The following is a 14,848-nucleotide window of genomic DNA, read 5'->3' on the forward strand; positions in this document are numbered from 1 at the left end:
CACTTGGTGCTAAGCAGAATTCTATCCTACCCAACAACTGGGAACCTACAGGCCACAGGGGTGGGGTTAAAAAAGCTGGACACAGTAAATACGATGGAATGGAAGGTTGTCATGGCCTAGGATCTTCTTTGCCACCCTGACCTCTGCCCCCTGCACATAAAATCAACAACACAATTTCCATTTGGGTGACCTTTGCAGGAAAGCCACTAAGAGAGTCCTTTGAGGAAGTCTCAGAAGAAGGGATATGACTTAAAGTCCATTTGGGCTTAGGGACCAACCCTTTTCCTTCCTTGAGAGAAAGTGGCCTCTCAGCCAATGGGGAGCTAGGGTGGGCCATAGTGTTAGAGAGAGAATGGGTCCTCCAGCAATAAATGTTCCGGGTATGCTCCTGACGAGACTGAAAAGGGCAGGACACAGGAGGACACTGATCCCCAAGCTACCAATAATCTATACTAATAACAGCCTAGGTGGTCATCACGCCCTCACGTTGTCACAAGATGGCTTCATGAGGCCTGGGGTTCCTGTGGCTCTGTGCAGTGTGGAGGAGGCGGGTCACGGCGGAGAAGGTGGGTCGTGGCAGGGGAGGGCAGTTGTGGGCGATCAGGCTGGCAGGGGAGGGCAGTTGGGAGCGATCAGGCTGGCAGGGGAGGGCAGTTGGGGGCGATCAGGCTGGCAGGGGAGGGCAGTTGTGGGCGATCAGGCTGGCAGGCTGAGTGGCACACCCGCTGTGGGAGCACACTGACCAGCAGGGGGCAGGTCCTGCATTAAGCATCTGCCCCCTGGTGCTCAGTGCACGTCATAGCGACCGGTCGTTCTGCCATTCGGTTGATTTGCATATTAGCCTTCTATTATACAGGATAGTTGTCTTTTTTTTTTTTTTTTTTTTAACCATTTCTCCATCTCTTCCACTAGAATGTGAACTCCATGGAAGCAGGGATTTTGTTTCTAGATACCTGGTATCTAGAAAGGTGCATGACACATGGTATATGCTTAATAAATACTTATTTGAAAACATCAATGAATGGTCTAATTTGCAACCCAACTGAACCTGAAGTGATGCCTCACACATCTGTAGTGTTAGGAGTCATAGTAAACCCCAAGTAACTGTGGCTTAAACAAGACAGAAATTTATTTCTCTCTTGCATAGCAGAGGTTTGGAGACCGTCAAGCCACCAAGAACCTACTAGTTTTCCTCTCCACCATCTTCAGAATGGCCCTTGTCCTCACGGCCCAAGATGGCAGGTAGTGCTCCAGCCATCATGTCTGTATCCTTGCAGCAGAATGAAGGAAGGAAAAGAAAAAAAGGCAAAAAGGCCAACACAGCTGATTTATAATGATGTTTTCCAAAAGCAGCTACACCATCCCTCTGTTCTCATTGTCCAGAAGTTAGTCACATGACCAGACCTAGCTGCAAGAGAGGATGGAAACATAGACCCCAATGCTGGGCTCTCTTGGACCCAGCTAAATAGGCTGTTTTGATAACCAGGAAAGAGAAAAGAAAGGATATTTGGGAAAAAATAGCTTACCAGGTTTATGTCAGACCCTCAACCAATCAGAATCCAGAATATACTACAACATCATGGGGTGCTAGGCAGAACAGTTTTTGGTGTTTGCGGGGTGGGGGGTGGGGGTGGGGAAAGAGGTTAAGATTGAAAGTGGTTGATGTCTGGCCCTGACATTCCATCGCACCTTCTGCTGCCCTAACCTTGGATTTGTGTTTGTTTTGTTCCGTGCTATTACCATAGTGCCTAGAACATAATAGGCACTCAATAAATATCTGTTCAATAAATAGGCAGGTCTCATTATTATTCACATTATACAGATGAAGGAATTGAGGTACCCAGGGGGACTCCACCTTGAGATGAGGGCAGGGATTCAAACCCTGGTGTGTTTGGCCAGAATTATTATTATTTTTAGATAAATTTTTAAAAATATTTTTTTATTGATTTCAGAGAGGAAGGGAGAGGGAGAGAGAGATAGAAACATCAATGATGAGCCCAGCCGTTGTGGCTCAGTGGTTGAGCATCAGCCTATGAACCAGAAGGTCACGGTTCGATTCCTGGTCAGGGCACATGCCTGGGTTTTGGGCTTGGTCCCCAGTGTGGGGCATTCAGGAGGCAGCCAGTCAATGCTTCTCTCTCATCATTGATGTTTCTATTGCTCTCTCCCTCTCCCTTCCTCTGAAATCAATAAAAATATATTATTTTTAAAAAAGAGCCCTAACCGGTTTGGCTCAGTGGATAGAGAGTCGGCCTGCGGACTGAAAGGTCCCAGGTTCGATTCCAGTCAGGGGCATGTACCTTGGTTGCGGGCACGTCCCCGGTGTGGGGTGTGCAGGAGGCAGCTGATCGATGTTTCTCTCTCATCGATGTTTCTAACTCTCTGTCCCTCTCCCTTCCTCTCTGTGAAAAATCAATAAAAATATATTTTTTTAAAAAAAGAAACATCAATGATGAGAGAGAATCATTGATTGGCTGCCTCCTGCATGCCCCACACTGGGGATGGAGCCCACAACCTGGGCATGTGCCCTGACCAGGAATCGAACCTTAACCTCCTAGTTCATAGGTCAATGCTCAACCACTGAGCCACGCCGGCCAAGCTTGGCCAGAATTCTTTTTTTTTTTTTAATATATTTTTTATTGTTGATAGTATTACAGATATTTCCCACTCACCTCCCGCCCCCCCCCCCGCCCCTCCCCCCCGCCCCTACCCGAATTCGCAACCACCTCTTCAATGAATCAACTAGCTCAGAGAGGTGAGGAGTCAGCAACCAGCTGGCACGCAAACGTAGTTGTCTAGAGCTGAGCTGTCCAACACAGTAGCCCCGTTTCAATTTAACTTAGCTAAAATGAAATAAAATTTAAAATTTAGTTCCTCAGTCGCATTCGCCACATTCCAAGTGGCTGGCGATTAGCGGGCTGGGCAGAGCCGAGGCAGGACGTTGCCAGCATCGCAGGAAGGCCTGTGGGTGGCCCTGCTCTAGAGGCCATTTCCACGAAGATCACAGACCCTGGAGCCAGACTGCCTGGGTCCCAATCCCACCCCTCAGTTTGCTCATCTATAAAATGGCGATGATGGTGATAATGACAGGAAGCAACCCACGGGCGTATTGTGAGGGTTAGACGAGTTAATAGTGTCCGTCATGGGCTCAGAGCAGTGCCTGGTACAGAGTAAGGACCATTTGAGTTTGTTGTTATTATTTAAACACACGGTGGCCACATCTCTCCCAGAAGAAGAGAGCTCAGGAGGCTAGAACGTGATGGAGAAGAAGAGGGTGGAAGAGGCCAAGAGGGGCTGTGGGAACCACCCAGGCCTGAACAGCCTGGCCCTCCTGCCTCCCACCCAGGGGCTGGGAAGGTGGGAGATGAAAGTGAGGAGCAGGCGAGCCCCATATGGTCCTCGGGACCCAAACTTTGTTCCCAGCACCCGAGACGAATAGGCGTGAAATCCACATCTGGGACCCACTTCCGGCCCGGCCATTCCCTCGGGCACCGCGCCCAGCCTGTCTGTGCACTGTAACGGAGGTGGCACAGGTGGCGGGCTGAGCTCAGGGGAGGCCCCTGCCCACCTCAGCATGGCCAGTGGCTTCCTGCAAGGGCAGACTCCCAGGTGCAGCCAAGTCTGGGAGTCATTTGCCCAGCAGGGAACTGGGAAGAGCAGTTAGAGGCAACCATTTCTGCGGAGGCTCCGAGGTCAAGGGGCCTGGGGTGGCAAAAGGGGAGAGATGAGGCGGCTGGGAATTGGAGGTGTCCAGATCAGGGGGGCCTCTAGGCCCAGGCTGGGGGCCTGGGCTTTTCCTCAGGGGCACTGGGGAGCCATGGGGCGTCTCTGAGCAGGGGAGGGGCAGAGTCAGCTGTGTGAGAAAGTGATACGGACAGTCATTGACCTGGATCAGCTCACTGAAGAGCCCAGGGAAGGCCTCGAACCCAGCATGGAGGTCAGGGAACTCCCCGCAGAGCAGGTGACGTCTGAGGGAGGCCTTGAAGGACAGGAGGAGGATTTGGCCTTGCTTAGAAAGGCTTAGGGTGGGAACTTTGTCCAGCACCCTTGGAGCTATGGGGTAGCTATGACTAGTTAGAGGCAGGCTCAACTCTAGATGTATAAAGACCACTCTGGCCCTGGCTGGTTTGGCTCAGTGGATAGAGCATTGGTCTGCGGACTGAAGGGTCCTGGGTTCGATTCGATTCTGGTCAAGGACACATGCCTGGGTTGCAGGCTCGATCCCCAGGCGGGGGTGATGTGACAGGCGGCCGATCGGTGGTTCTCTCTCATCATTGATGTTTCTCTCTCTCTCTCTCTCTCTCTCTCTCTCTTCCTCTCTGAAATCAATAAAGGTATATTAAAAACAAAACAAAAAGAGCACTCTGGGGTCTGTGGAGGGTAGACTGGAGGGCGAGGGAGCCTGGACGGGGAGTGAATTGTAGGCAGACCCTGTTTTTCCTGCACTGTCAGTTCACCGTCTCTCCCTCTCCTCTCTGGTTCCTTCATTGTCTCTGCCTCTGAGAAAGTCCATTTTTTCTTATTTTCTCCCATCGCTGGGGTCAGCTGCTGTAAAAAACTACCACAAGCAGTGTCGCTTAAAATAACAGACATTTATTCTCTCACAGTCCTGGAGGCCAGAAGTCCCAAACCCAGGAGTTGGCAGGGCCAGAGCCCGTCCGAAGGCCCTATGGGCCTCCTCGCATCTCCCAGCTTCCGGTGACTCCCGGCGTCCCTTGGCTTGTGGCTGCATCACCCAGACCGTCCTCACTTCACTGGCTCTGTCTCCAATCCCCTCTGCCTTTCTCTCAGGAGGACTCTTGTGACTGGATTCAGGGTCCACCTGGATCAGTGGTCGGCGGCAAACTCATTAGTCCACAGAGCCAAATATCAACAGGACAATGATTGACATTTCTTTTGAGAGCCAAATTTTTTAAACTTAAACTATATAGGTAGGTACATTGTTATTCACTTAATTAGGGTACTCCTAAGGCTTAGGAAGAGCCACACTCAAGGGGCCAAAGAGCCGCCTGTGGCTTGCGAGCCGCAGTTTGCCGACCACGGACCTGGGTAATGTAGGATGATCTCATCTCAAGGTCATTAACTTAATTACAGCTGCAAAGACCCTTTGCCAAATAAGGTCCATTCACAGGTTATAGGTGGACGTATCTTTTGGGGGGAGGGGGTTTGCCCATTCAAGTCACTTCCCTCTCTGAGCCCCAGTGTCCTGTCTGGATAATGGGGCTAATACTAGCCCCAACGCGTCGGGCAGCTTTCAGGGTTGAAATGAAGCGTCCGTCCGAGTGCGTGGCCCAGCCCCGGGATCTGGGAAACTCGGTCAGGGCGGCTGCCGTTTTTTCTGGTGGAGACTTCTGTGGGTCTCTTTCTGCCACTTCCCCCGCTTCTCTGCACATCTGTCTCCGTCATATTCTCTCCATCCTTCTTTCCCCCCCCGTTTTCCTTCCCTGCTCCGCCCCTTGCTAAGTGTAACCCGGCAAGTCACCGATGACTTGGTTTCCTCATCTGCAAAATGGGCAGCTGTGCGGACTGCAGGAGTGGCTCAGGGCAATGCTCAGTGTTGCCTGGTAGGCAGTAGGTGCTCGCTGTTCTTACCGTCATTGTCATCACTGTGGTTTTCTGGTCTCGCCTCTTTTCCCCGTCTCCACAGCGCCTTCTGTCTCTCGGACTTATTTCTGCGTTTCTGAGTCCCTGTCTCACCAACCTCCGGGTCTTGAATGGACTGTCCCTGCCCATGGCTCTGTCTCTCTTCCTCTCCCCACCTATGAGGGTCTCTAAAGAAGCCCACACAACCCTAGTCGGTTTGGCTCAGTGGATAGAGTGTCGGCCTGCGGACTGAAGGGTCCCAGGTTCAATTCCGGCCGGGCACATGCCCGGGTTGTGGGCTCCATCCCCACTGGGGGGTGTGCAGGAGGGAGCCGATCAATGATTCTCTCTCATCATTGATGTTTCTACCTCTCTCTCCCTCTTGCTTCCTCTCTGAAATCAATAAAATAAATATATATTTTTTTTAAAAAGCCCACGCATTTTTAGACTCTTCCCTTCCAGAAGAGTCTACTCTCTTCCCTTCTGAGTGTGGGCGGGGCTCAGTGACTCGTTTCCCATGAAGGAGACTTTTTAAAAAAAAACATATTTTTATTGGTTTCAGAGAGGAAGGGAGAGGGAGAGAAGCATGAGAGAGGATCATTGATGGGCTGCCTCCTGCACACCCCCTACTGGGGATGGAGCCTGCAACCCCGGGCATGTGCACTGACCAGGAATCAAACCATCGAACGTGACCTCCTGGTTCATAGGTCAATGCTCAACCACCGAGCCACGCCGGCTGGGCTGTGTGTGACTTTGGAGATTAGGTCACACAAAACATCTCTCCCCCCCACCCCCACCCCCCATGGCTCACCCTGGGGGAGCTGGCAGCCCTGTGGTGAGGACACTCAAGCAGCCCTATAGAAAGGCCCCTGTAAGGAGTTGAGGCCTGGGGCCCAGGCCGTGTGGACGAGCTTGGACGTGGACCTTCCAGCTCCAGTGAGGCCTTCAGGCGCCTGCAGCCCAGCCCACAGCCCAACTGCACTCTCCAGAGAGGCCCTGGCCAGGACCACCCGGCGAGACTCCTCCCAGGTTCCCAGCCCTCGGGAACTGTTAGACCACGAAAGTTTGCTGCTTTAAGCCAGCAAATTTGGGGGGTGATCTGTTATGTGACCATGGATGACTAACATACACCTTTCTTCCTGGTGTTTTCTCTGTCTCGCTCCATCTCTGCTCTTTCTGGGTGTCTCCGCCTCCTCCACCTCTGGGCCCTTAAACGTCCATTTCTTTTTTTGTTTTTTTTAAATTTTTTTAACGTCCATTTCCAATTCTCCATCTCTGATGCCTCCTTCGGCTCCCTTGAGGCCCGTTGGTCAGTCTCCAGGCCTCACTCCCTCTCTCTGGGTCGCAGCCTCCGCCTCCCGGTCCTCCCTGTTGAGATCTTTCTCTGCACGAATATCTCTCCGTACAGTTGTGCGTGCGCGTGTCCGCCTCTCACTCCTCCCGGCCCCTGGCCCTGGCCCTGGCCCGCGGTGTTTTTATTTCTCTGTCTCTCTTCAGTGCTTGCTGTGCCCTCTGCCTCTCCATCTCTTTTCCGCTTCTGTCTCCCCCCCGCCCCCCCCCCCCCCCCCCCCCCCGCTCCTGCCTGGCGGCTGGTTTTTTCCCTCTCTGCCCCGCCGGGGGTCTCTCTGCTTCTGTCTAACTGTATCTCCAGGTCTCTGTGTCTGTGTCTTTTCTTTGCCTCCATCGGTCTCTCTCATTCTTCCCCCCTCATTCTGTGTCTCTGTCTCTGTCTCTCTCCATCTTTATTCCGCTCGCTCAGCGTGTGTCCCTGTCTCTCGCCCTCCCCATCTAGCCTGCCATCTCCCTCCGACACGTCTCTCCGCCTCTATCTCGGGCTCCCCTTCCCTCCCGGAGCCTCCGCATGCCCCCTCCCCTCCGGCTCTCCCGCCCGGGCCTCCCGCGCTCCTCCTCCTCCTCCTCCTCCTCCTCCTCCTCCTCCTCCTCCTCCTCCTTCTCCTCCTCCTCCCCTCCCCTCCCCGCCTCTCCCTCTCCAGGTCTCTGCCTCCCCCTCCTGGTCAGCGGCCCTCACCGCACCCCAGTGTCTCCCAGGGGATCCCCGGCCGGGTTAAGGCAGCCCCTGGCGGAGGCCGGAGGGGAGCACAGGGCGGGGGCTCAGACGCTGGGTGCGGGCTCCAGCCGGTGTCTCCGAGAACGGGGGACCCCGATCCTCCGGGGCTAGGGCGCTGAGCACGCCCACGGGGGGCCTCTCCCAGCTCCACCTTAAGCGCCCCCCTTCCCCCTTCTGCGGAGGACGGGAACGGCCAGCTCCGGCCCCAGGTGTCCGGGCCACCCCCACCCCTCCACCCCCGCCCCAAGACTCCAGCGACCCTGGAGGCACCCTGCCCCTTGGGCGTATCACACACTCACACACACACACACACACACACACACACACACACACACACACCCCTACCTGCCCGAGGCGTGTTCGCTGCTGTGAGAGCACCCGCCCCCCAACAACCACAAAAAAAAAAAAAAAAAAAAAATTAAATAACGCCGAGAAAGGGAGGGGGAGGAGGGAGGAAGGGACAAGAGAGAAGAGAGAGACAGAGAAACAGAAGAGGCAGGAGAGGAGGAGGAGGAGGAGGAGGAGGGAGAGAGAGAAGCTTGCAGGGGGGAGAGAGGAGGTGAAGAGGGAGCGAAGGGAAGAGGAGGCAGGAGCAGAGGAGGGGAGAGGGAGGAGGAGGAGGAGGAGAAGGTGAGGGGAGGATGGGGACATGGAGTTAGGTGGCCTGGGGGAGCTTCATGAAAAGAGCCAAGAGGGGGTGTGGATTAGCAACCGAGAGGCAACCTCGGGGAGAAGCAGAAGGCAGAGAGAGGGGTAGAGAGATCAGGAGGCAGCAGGAGACTGGAGGGCTGGGGGAAGGCGAGGAAGGAGGAGAGACGCCGAGGGGAGCAGAGGAGTGGGTTGGGGGACCTCCGTCCCTGGCTGGCTTGGCATTTGGGGGGTCCGGGACTCCCTGTGGGGAGAAGAGGAAGGCTGGAAGTCCTGGAGGGACAGGGTCCCGCCGAGAAGAGAGGGAAGAGCCGAGAGAGGGGCCGGGCGCTGGGAAGGGGTCGCCCCGAGGCCTCCCGGGGATGGGCGGTGCAGCCAGTCTGAGCGCCCCTCGAGCGCTGGTACTCTGGGCTGCACTGGGGGCGGCAGGTAAGGCCTGGGGTCGGGGCAGGAGCCCCGAAGGGAGGGGCGGGGCGGGGCGGGGGGTGCCAAGGAGAGGGGTTCAGGCGGCTCTCTCCGCAGCTCACATCGGACCCGCACCTGACCCCGCGGACTGGTGGAGCTACAAGGAGAATCTCCAGGGAAACTTCGTGCCAGGTGCAGCCAGGGAGGGGGCCCAGCAGTCCAGGCCGCGGCACCTCCTTCCTGGGTCCCGGAACCCTCTCCTCCCTGGGAGTCCCAGCCCCTCCCTGCCTCCCCCAGGAGTCCAGCCCAGCCTCTGAACCCCAGTGGCTCACCATGGGACATTATACATGCGCATTTCAAGTAGTGAGTGGGAGTGAGTGGAAGGAGAGCGTGTGGGGGTGGAAGAGTGTGTGTGTGTGTTGTGTGTGTGTTTGCAGGGAAAGAGGCAGGCAGGTCCTGGCTCCCGCTGGCAATCAGAGGTTCAGTGGGCCCCCTCCCCTGCCGGGTCCAGCCCTCTCTTGCAACTCCTCTCCCCGGTACATTATTACCCAGCTGTGCTGCAGGGGAGACTGAAAGAACTACAACTCCCATAGGCACAGGGGCAGTCCGGCATTGGACGAATAGGCTGGCAGCCCTAGAGCCTGCTGGGAGTTGTAGTTCCTTCTCCCAATGACTTCATTTAAGATAGGTTTGATCAAGGAGAGGATTGGAGGTGTTAGAGCAGCGGTTCTCAACCTGTGGGTCGAGACCCCTTTGGGGGTCGAATGACCCTTTCACAGGGGTCGCCTAAGACCAACACATACATAATGACACATTGTTTTTGTGATTAATCACTATGCTTTAATTATGTTCAATTTGTAACAATGAAATTGGGGGTCACCACAACATGAGGAACTGTATCAAAGGGTCGCGGCATTAGGAAGGTTGAGAACCACTGTTTAGAGGGTCTTAAGAAACTCCTCTAGGATTCTTCTAGGACCCAGGATTCTGGATCCCAGCTCCTCCCTCAGACCCAGGAGTGCAGATTCCTAGGCCTTCCTCTCCTGGGATTCAGGAGCCCAGACCACGGCCTTCTCAGCAGATGCCAACATTGGGATCCACTCCCCATTTCTGACTCCCTTTCCTCCCTGCCCTGCCTCTGCCCCTGCCCCCAGGGCCTCCCTTCTGGGGCCTGGTGAACGCAGCCTGGAGTCTGTGTGCAGTGGGGAAGCGGCAGAGCCCCGTGGATGTGGAGCTGAAGAGGGTTCTTTATGACCCCTTCCTGCCCCCACTGAGGCTCAGCACCGGGGGAGAGAAGGTAAGGGGCCCGGTGGGAGGGGCTGCCAAATCCACTGCGGTGGGTGTGCGCAGAGGCGGGGGTGGGACACTGAGGTGGGAGGCCGGCCTTGTGGAAGAAGGGGTGCACGCTGGGCGGAGAGGCCCCTTCCACCCTAAAATGGATCACATGTTCTCTTCTCCCCACACAGGGCTCACTAGCCTCCCCATCTCTATAGGAGCAACGGTAAAACAGGTTTCCCGTGCCAGGCATTGTCTTAAAAGCCTGTTAAACCCTCTAATCCTCACAGCAACCCCATGATATAGGTGCTGTTATCCTTATTTTACGGATGCAGACACTGAGGCACAGAGAGGTTAAGTTATTTGCCCGAGGTCACACAGCTAGAGTGCCAGCGCTGGGATTCAGACCCAGGCAGCCTTGTCCCAGCAATCTATGCTTGCTTCTTGCCCACTTTGCAACACCATTTCTTATAAAGGCCAGCACTGTCCTTTGCTCACCTGCCCCAGCTAAAAGCCTCGGAGCCATTTCCCATCCTGTTCTCTCCCTCATTCCCATTTCCGCTGTATCCTTTCAGTCTCCCTGCTGGATAGCATTCAAAGCTCTTCACTTCTTGTCGCCTCCACTGCCCCCACCAATGTCTTGCAGCTGGACTGGTGCCCTGGCCTCCTTGCTGGCCTACCTCTCCGCCTCCTGCAATCCATTCTCCACCCCACAGCTAGAGAGATGTTTAAAAACACAAACCAGATCATACCTTCCCTGTTCAAAATCCTTCTATCAGCATAAGTAATAATAGCGCAATCACTTGCCTGGCGCTGTGCCAAGTGTGTGTGTGTGTGTGTGTGTGTGTGTGTATATATTTCAATAGTTTAAATAAAAATACAAAATGCCGCATCTAGCTCTCATCACCATTCTCTCCTTTGCTCATGGCTCTAGTCCCACCGGCCTCTTCGCTGTCACTAAAATAATCCACCTCGGGGTCTTTGCACTTGCTGTTCCCTCTTCCTGGAACGCCCTTCTCCCTGCTCTTTGCAATGAACCCCTACTTACTTTTCAGGTCTCCATTCAAATATCACCTCCTCATGGAAGCCTTAGCAGACACCGCCCCCCCCCCACCCCACGCCAATCTAGGCCAGATTTCCCATTATACTTTCCCAGCACGAGAACAGGATGTAATTAATTAAGCAGTTACTCATGTGAAATCAGTATTTGTTGTCTGTCTCTGCCCAATCAGAACATAAGCTCCACGAGGCCCCGGGAGTTTTTGTCTACTTGTTCATCGTTCTCTTCCTGGCATCCATGGCACACAGTAGCGACTCAATAAATATTTAATTAAGCAAATTCACCAACACTGAGCACCTACCATGGACCAGCACACAGCCTGTAAAGTCGTAGGTGCTCAAACTATGCTGAATGATTAAGTGATTGTTGGAAGCAGGAAATGTAGGAGCGGAAATGGGGGAAAAGAGATCTCTCTGTGTCCCATGTCGTCTTCCGTCTCTCCCACAGCTCCGGGGAACCCTGTACAACACCGGTCGCCACGTGTCCTTCCTGCCTGCACCCCGGCCCGTGGTCAATGTGTCTGGGGGTCCCCTCCTTTATAGCCACCGACTCAGTGAACTGCGGCTGCTATTTGGAGCACGTGATGGAGCAGGCTCTGAACACCAGATCAACCACCAGGGCTTCTCTGCTGAGGTGCCGGCCACCGACCTCTGACCCTTGATCCTTGCCCTGAGTCACCCTCACCCTCTTCTTGCCTCACCACATCCTCCCTATAGAACTGCCCCCCTGCACTAATCCTTAACCTGACTTGGGACCCCCCAAAGGCCCAGAGCTGCACCCATTCTCTCCTCCTTCTGCTGGGGAAGCCCACTCCCTGTGTTGCCCTCCCAGGTGCAGCTCATCCACTTCAACCAAGAACTTTATGGGAACCTCAGTGCTGCCTCCCGGGGCCCCAATGGCTTGGCCATTCTCAGCCTCTTTGTCAATGTGAGTCCAGGCAAGATTCGGAGGGAGGGAGGGAGAGAGGGAGGAAGGGGCTGGACACCTGGAATCTGGGGTCTGAGGAAGAGGGAGGCTGAGAGGCCCAGACTCCTGGGTATTGGGGGAGGAAGGGCTGGAGGGCTTGGACTTCTGGGTTCCTACCTCCTCACCGCACGTACCCTCACACAGGTGGCTGGCAGCTCAAACCCATTCCTCAGCCGCCTCCTTAACCGTGATACCATCACCCGAATCTCCTACAAGAGTAAGTCCGTGGTGCTTTAGTGGGGGTGTGCACATGAGGGGGAGCTCAAGTGGGGAACCCTTTTTAAAAAAAAATATTTTTATTGATTTCAGAGGGGAAGGGAAAGGGAGAGAGAGATAGAAACATCAATGATGAGAGAGAATCATCGATCAGCTGCCTCCCCCACCCTCTCTCTGGGGATCCAGCTTGCAACCCAGGCATGTGGCCCCGACCAGAATCGAACCCGGGACCCCTCAGTCCGCAGGCCGGCGCTCTATCCACTGAGCCAAACCAGCCAGGGCTGGGGAACCCTTCCTCACTCCAGCACAATATGCCCGCAGATGATGCCTACTTTCTCCAAGACCTGAGCCTGGAGCTCCTGTTCCCGGAATCCTTCGGCTTCATCACCTATCAGGGCTCTCTCAGCACCCCACCCTGCTCCGAGACTGTCACCTGGATCCTCATTGACCGGGTCTTGAATATCACGTCCCTCCAGGTGACCCTCTAGCCACCCTCCTTCCCGAGGTTGACTGGAAACTCCAGGGGGTCAGAGGGTCAGATGACACTTGGGGCTGGGGTGGAGCTGAGCAAGGCCCCTCCGATCAATCGGCTCCCAGGGGCGGGGCTTTCCCTGTGACGTCACCAGGACCCCCCCCCCCGTAGATTCACTCCCTGTTTCCTACTCCTCTCCCCTCTCTTGGCAGATGCACTCCCTGAGACTCCTGAGCCAGAATCCTCCATCCCAGATCTTCCAGAGCCTCAGCGGTAACGGCCGGCCCCTGCAGCCCTTGGCCCATAGGGCCTTGAGGGGCAACAGGGACCCCCGGCACCCCGAGAGGCGCTGCCGAGGCCCCAACTACCGCCTGCATGGTATGGACCAATCTGCACCCCCACCACCACCACCACCACGTCTTGGTCTAACCCGCCTATGTGTCTCCCTACGGTGTGTCAATATGATAAAGTCCTACCCTCCTTTGCTGCTTCCGTATGGTCCAGCCTCCTGAGTTCTCGCTCGCTCTTACTCCCTCCTCCCTATGTGTCCACGTGCTACAGTCCACCTCCCTACCATAGACCATTGCTGGTCCATGATTTGTCTTTCCTCTCCACTGCTTGTAACGTGCAACTTGGTATATAACCCGACACCCCTGGCTTCTTTGTGGTACGGTTACCTATGGGTCTGTGGGTTCCTCTTCCAAAGCGGTGGAATCCGGATCCATTTCCGGTTCCCACGTGGTGTAAACCCTATGCTGTTCCATAATCTGACAGCCGCTCCCCCCGCCCTTTCCTGAGAATCAATATGGTTCAATCCCCTTCCCTTCCGACTTCCTCCGCTCCCTCCAGCCCTGAGATCTAAACGGCCACCTCTCTGGCTTCTCAACGTGGTACAGTCCAGGGGCTCCCCCCCGCCCCCCCTTCAGGAATACCTTCTGGTAGTTCAGCATGATGCTGACACTGAGCGTCCCCATGCCACCCTCCTGCCGCCTCGCTGCGGCTCCGCCGACTGCCGGGCCATGTCTACCAGCTTCTCCACCTGGTACATTCCGGTCCCCGCTTCCCAGCCTCCCGGTGGTAGAGCCCGACCGGCCCCGGCCCCGCCCCCTGCACAGCCCAGGCGACTGTGTCCGCAACTAACGTCCTCCATCGGTATCGTCTGTCTTGCAGTGGATGGTGCCCCCCACGGTCGCTGAGGCTCCCCACCGAGGATTGCGCCTGCCCTCCCCAACCCTACCCAAGAAGGGAGGGGAGTCACCCCCAAAACAAAGCTATTAAAGGGACAGAATACTTCCTGTTTCTCAGTGGTCTGATTCGAGGCGCGGCCGGGGATTGGAGAATAGCCCCCTTCTTCTAGAAACCCATCTCCCGTCTTCCTGAACCCCGCTATTGGGGTCTTTGACTTCCTAACTCCCAAAACAATCGTTTGGATACGCGGCTCCATTAAGCGGCGCCTCTCCCACCTGCCCCCACCCCTTACCCACTCCGCGGGTCAGGCAGCACGCGCAGAGCCATGTGCTTCCTCCTCCCGCCTGCCTCATTGGCTCGAACTGGGTCACGGTCCCGCCCCCAGCGCCGTCTCCCATTGGCCAAATGTAGGTCAGGGTCCCGCCTCCCACGAAAAGGCGGGGCAACTTCACGCCCCGGGCCCCTCCCGTATCCCGGGCCTTGGCGGAGCCACGGCTCCCATTGGCTGAGCGTGCCGAGGGGTAGGGACGCGATTGGCCCGCGCTTTCAGCCCGAGGGAGGCACGCGGCTGGGGTGCATGGCCCCAGAGACGGGCGGGGCTGAGCCGGCGCGGGCGGGGGCCGAGAGGAGGGGTGCTCGCTGTGGCGTCGGGTGTTTTGGTTTGGCATTTTTTTTTTTTTTTTTTTTCCGCGAAAGAAGTTTGCTTTGGCCACGCCTCAAGGCTGCCGCCTCCTCCTGCCCCCTCCCCCGCCCCTCTGCGCTCACCTCTTGGTGCAGATTGCAAAGCGCCTTCCGTTGAGAGAGCTGCAGATTTTGCAAGAGCCAGGCTCGCCCACCTTGTAGAAGGAGCGCCTTGAGTCCCCTTCAGCCCTCCGTTGCAAAGAGCTGGCCGTCGGATTTGATCCTCCCCTCACCCAGACTGCATGGTCTCCCGGGACCCTCTAGAGTTGCACGTTTCTGCAGCGAG

General features: G+C 55.8%; 1 protein-coding gene and 1 long non-coding RNA gene across 3 annotated transcripts; one reads left to right on the forward strand and one right to left on the reverse strand.

The window, feature by feature from the left end:
- Positions 1–4,659: 4,659 nt before the first annotated feature.
- LOC138999953 (uncharacterized) lies at positions 4,660–8,525 on the reverse strand. The gene is made up of 3 exons (XR_011469484.1): positions 7,997–8,525; positions 5,593–5,771; positions 4,660–4,822 (listed from the first exon to the last, which is right to left on the reverse strand). It is a non-coding gene; the product is annotated as an uncharacterized lncRNA (long non-coding RNA).
- CA11 (carbonic anhydrase 11) lies at positions 8,252–13,992 on the forward strand. Of its 2 annotated transcripts, none has more exons than XM_070402181.1 (9): positions 8,252–8,728; positions 8,822–8,896; positions 9,889–10,001; positions 11,487–11,672; positions 11,871–11,966; positions 12,150–12,222; positions 12,543–12,697; positions 12,906–13,071; positions 13,864–13,992. In XM_070402181.1, the coding sequence occupies exons 1-9, from the start codon at positions 8,329–8,331 to the stop codon at positions 13,887–13,889; spliced, it is 1,290 nt and encodes a 429-aa protein (XP_070258282.1). In that variant the 5' UTR covers positions 8,252–8,328; the 3' UTR covers positions 13,890–13,992. The 2 variants fall into 2 exon arrangements, with proteins under 2 accessions (XP_070258282.1, XP_070258281.1); XM_070402180.1 differs by having other exon boundaries at positions 8,254–8,728; positions 9,859–10,001.
- The last annotated feature ends 856 nt before the right edge of the window (positions 13,993–14,848 follow it).

This window comes from Myotis yumanensis, unplaced genomic scaffold (genome assembly GCF_028538775.1).
Source record: "Myotis yumanensis isolate MYYU_CA2020_CCGP unplaced genomic scaffold, mMyoYum1.0.hap1 SCAF_23, whole genome shotgun sequence".
Taxonomy (NCBI): domain Eukaryota; kingdom Metazoa; phylum Chordata; class Mammalia; order Chiroptera; family Vespertilionidae; genus Myotis; species Myotis yumanensis.

Coding starts and splice junctions, on each gene's coding strand:
- CA11 (XM_070402180.1), top strand. CDS start 8,329: ATGAAAAGAGCCAAGAGGGGGTGTGGATTAGCAACCGAGAGGCAACCT. Junction 8,729..8,821: donor GGCTGCACTGGGGGCGGCAG/GTAAGGCCTGGG, acceptor CTCTCTCCGCAG/CTCACATCGGACCCGCACCT. Junction 12,698..12,905: donor TGAATATCACGTCCCTCCAG/GTGACCCTCTAG, acceptor CTCTCTTGGCAG/ATGCACTCCCTGAGACTCCT.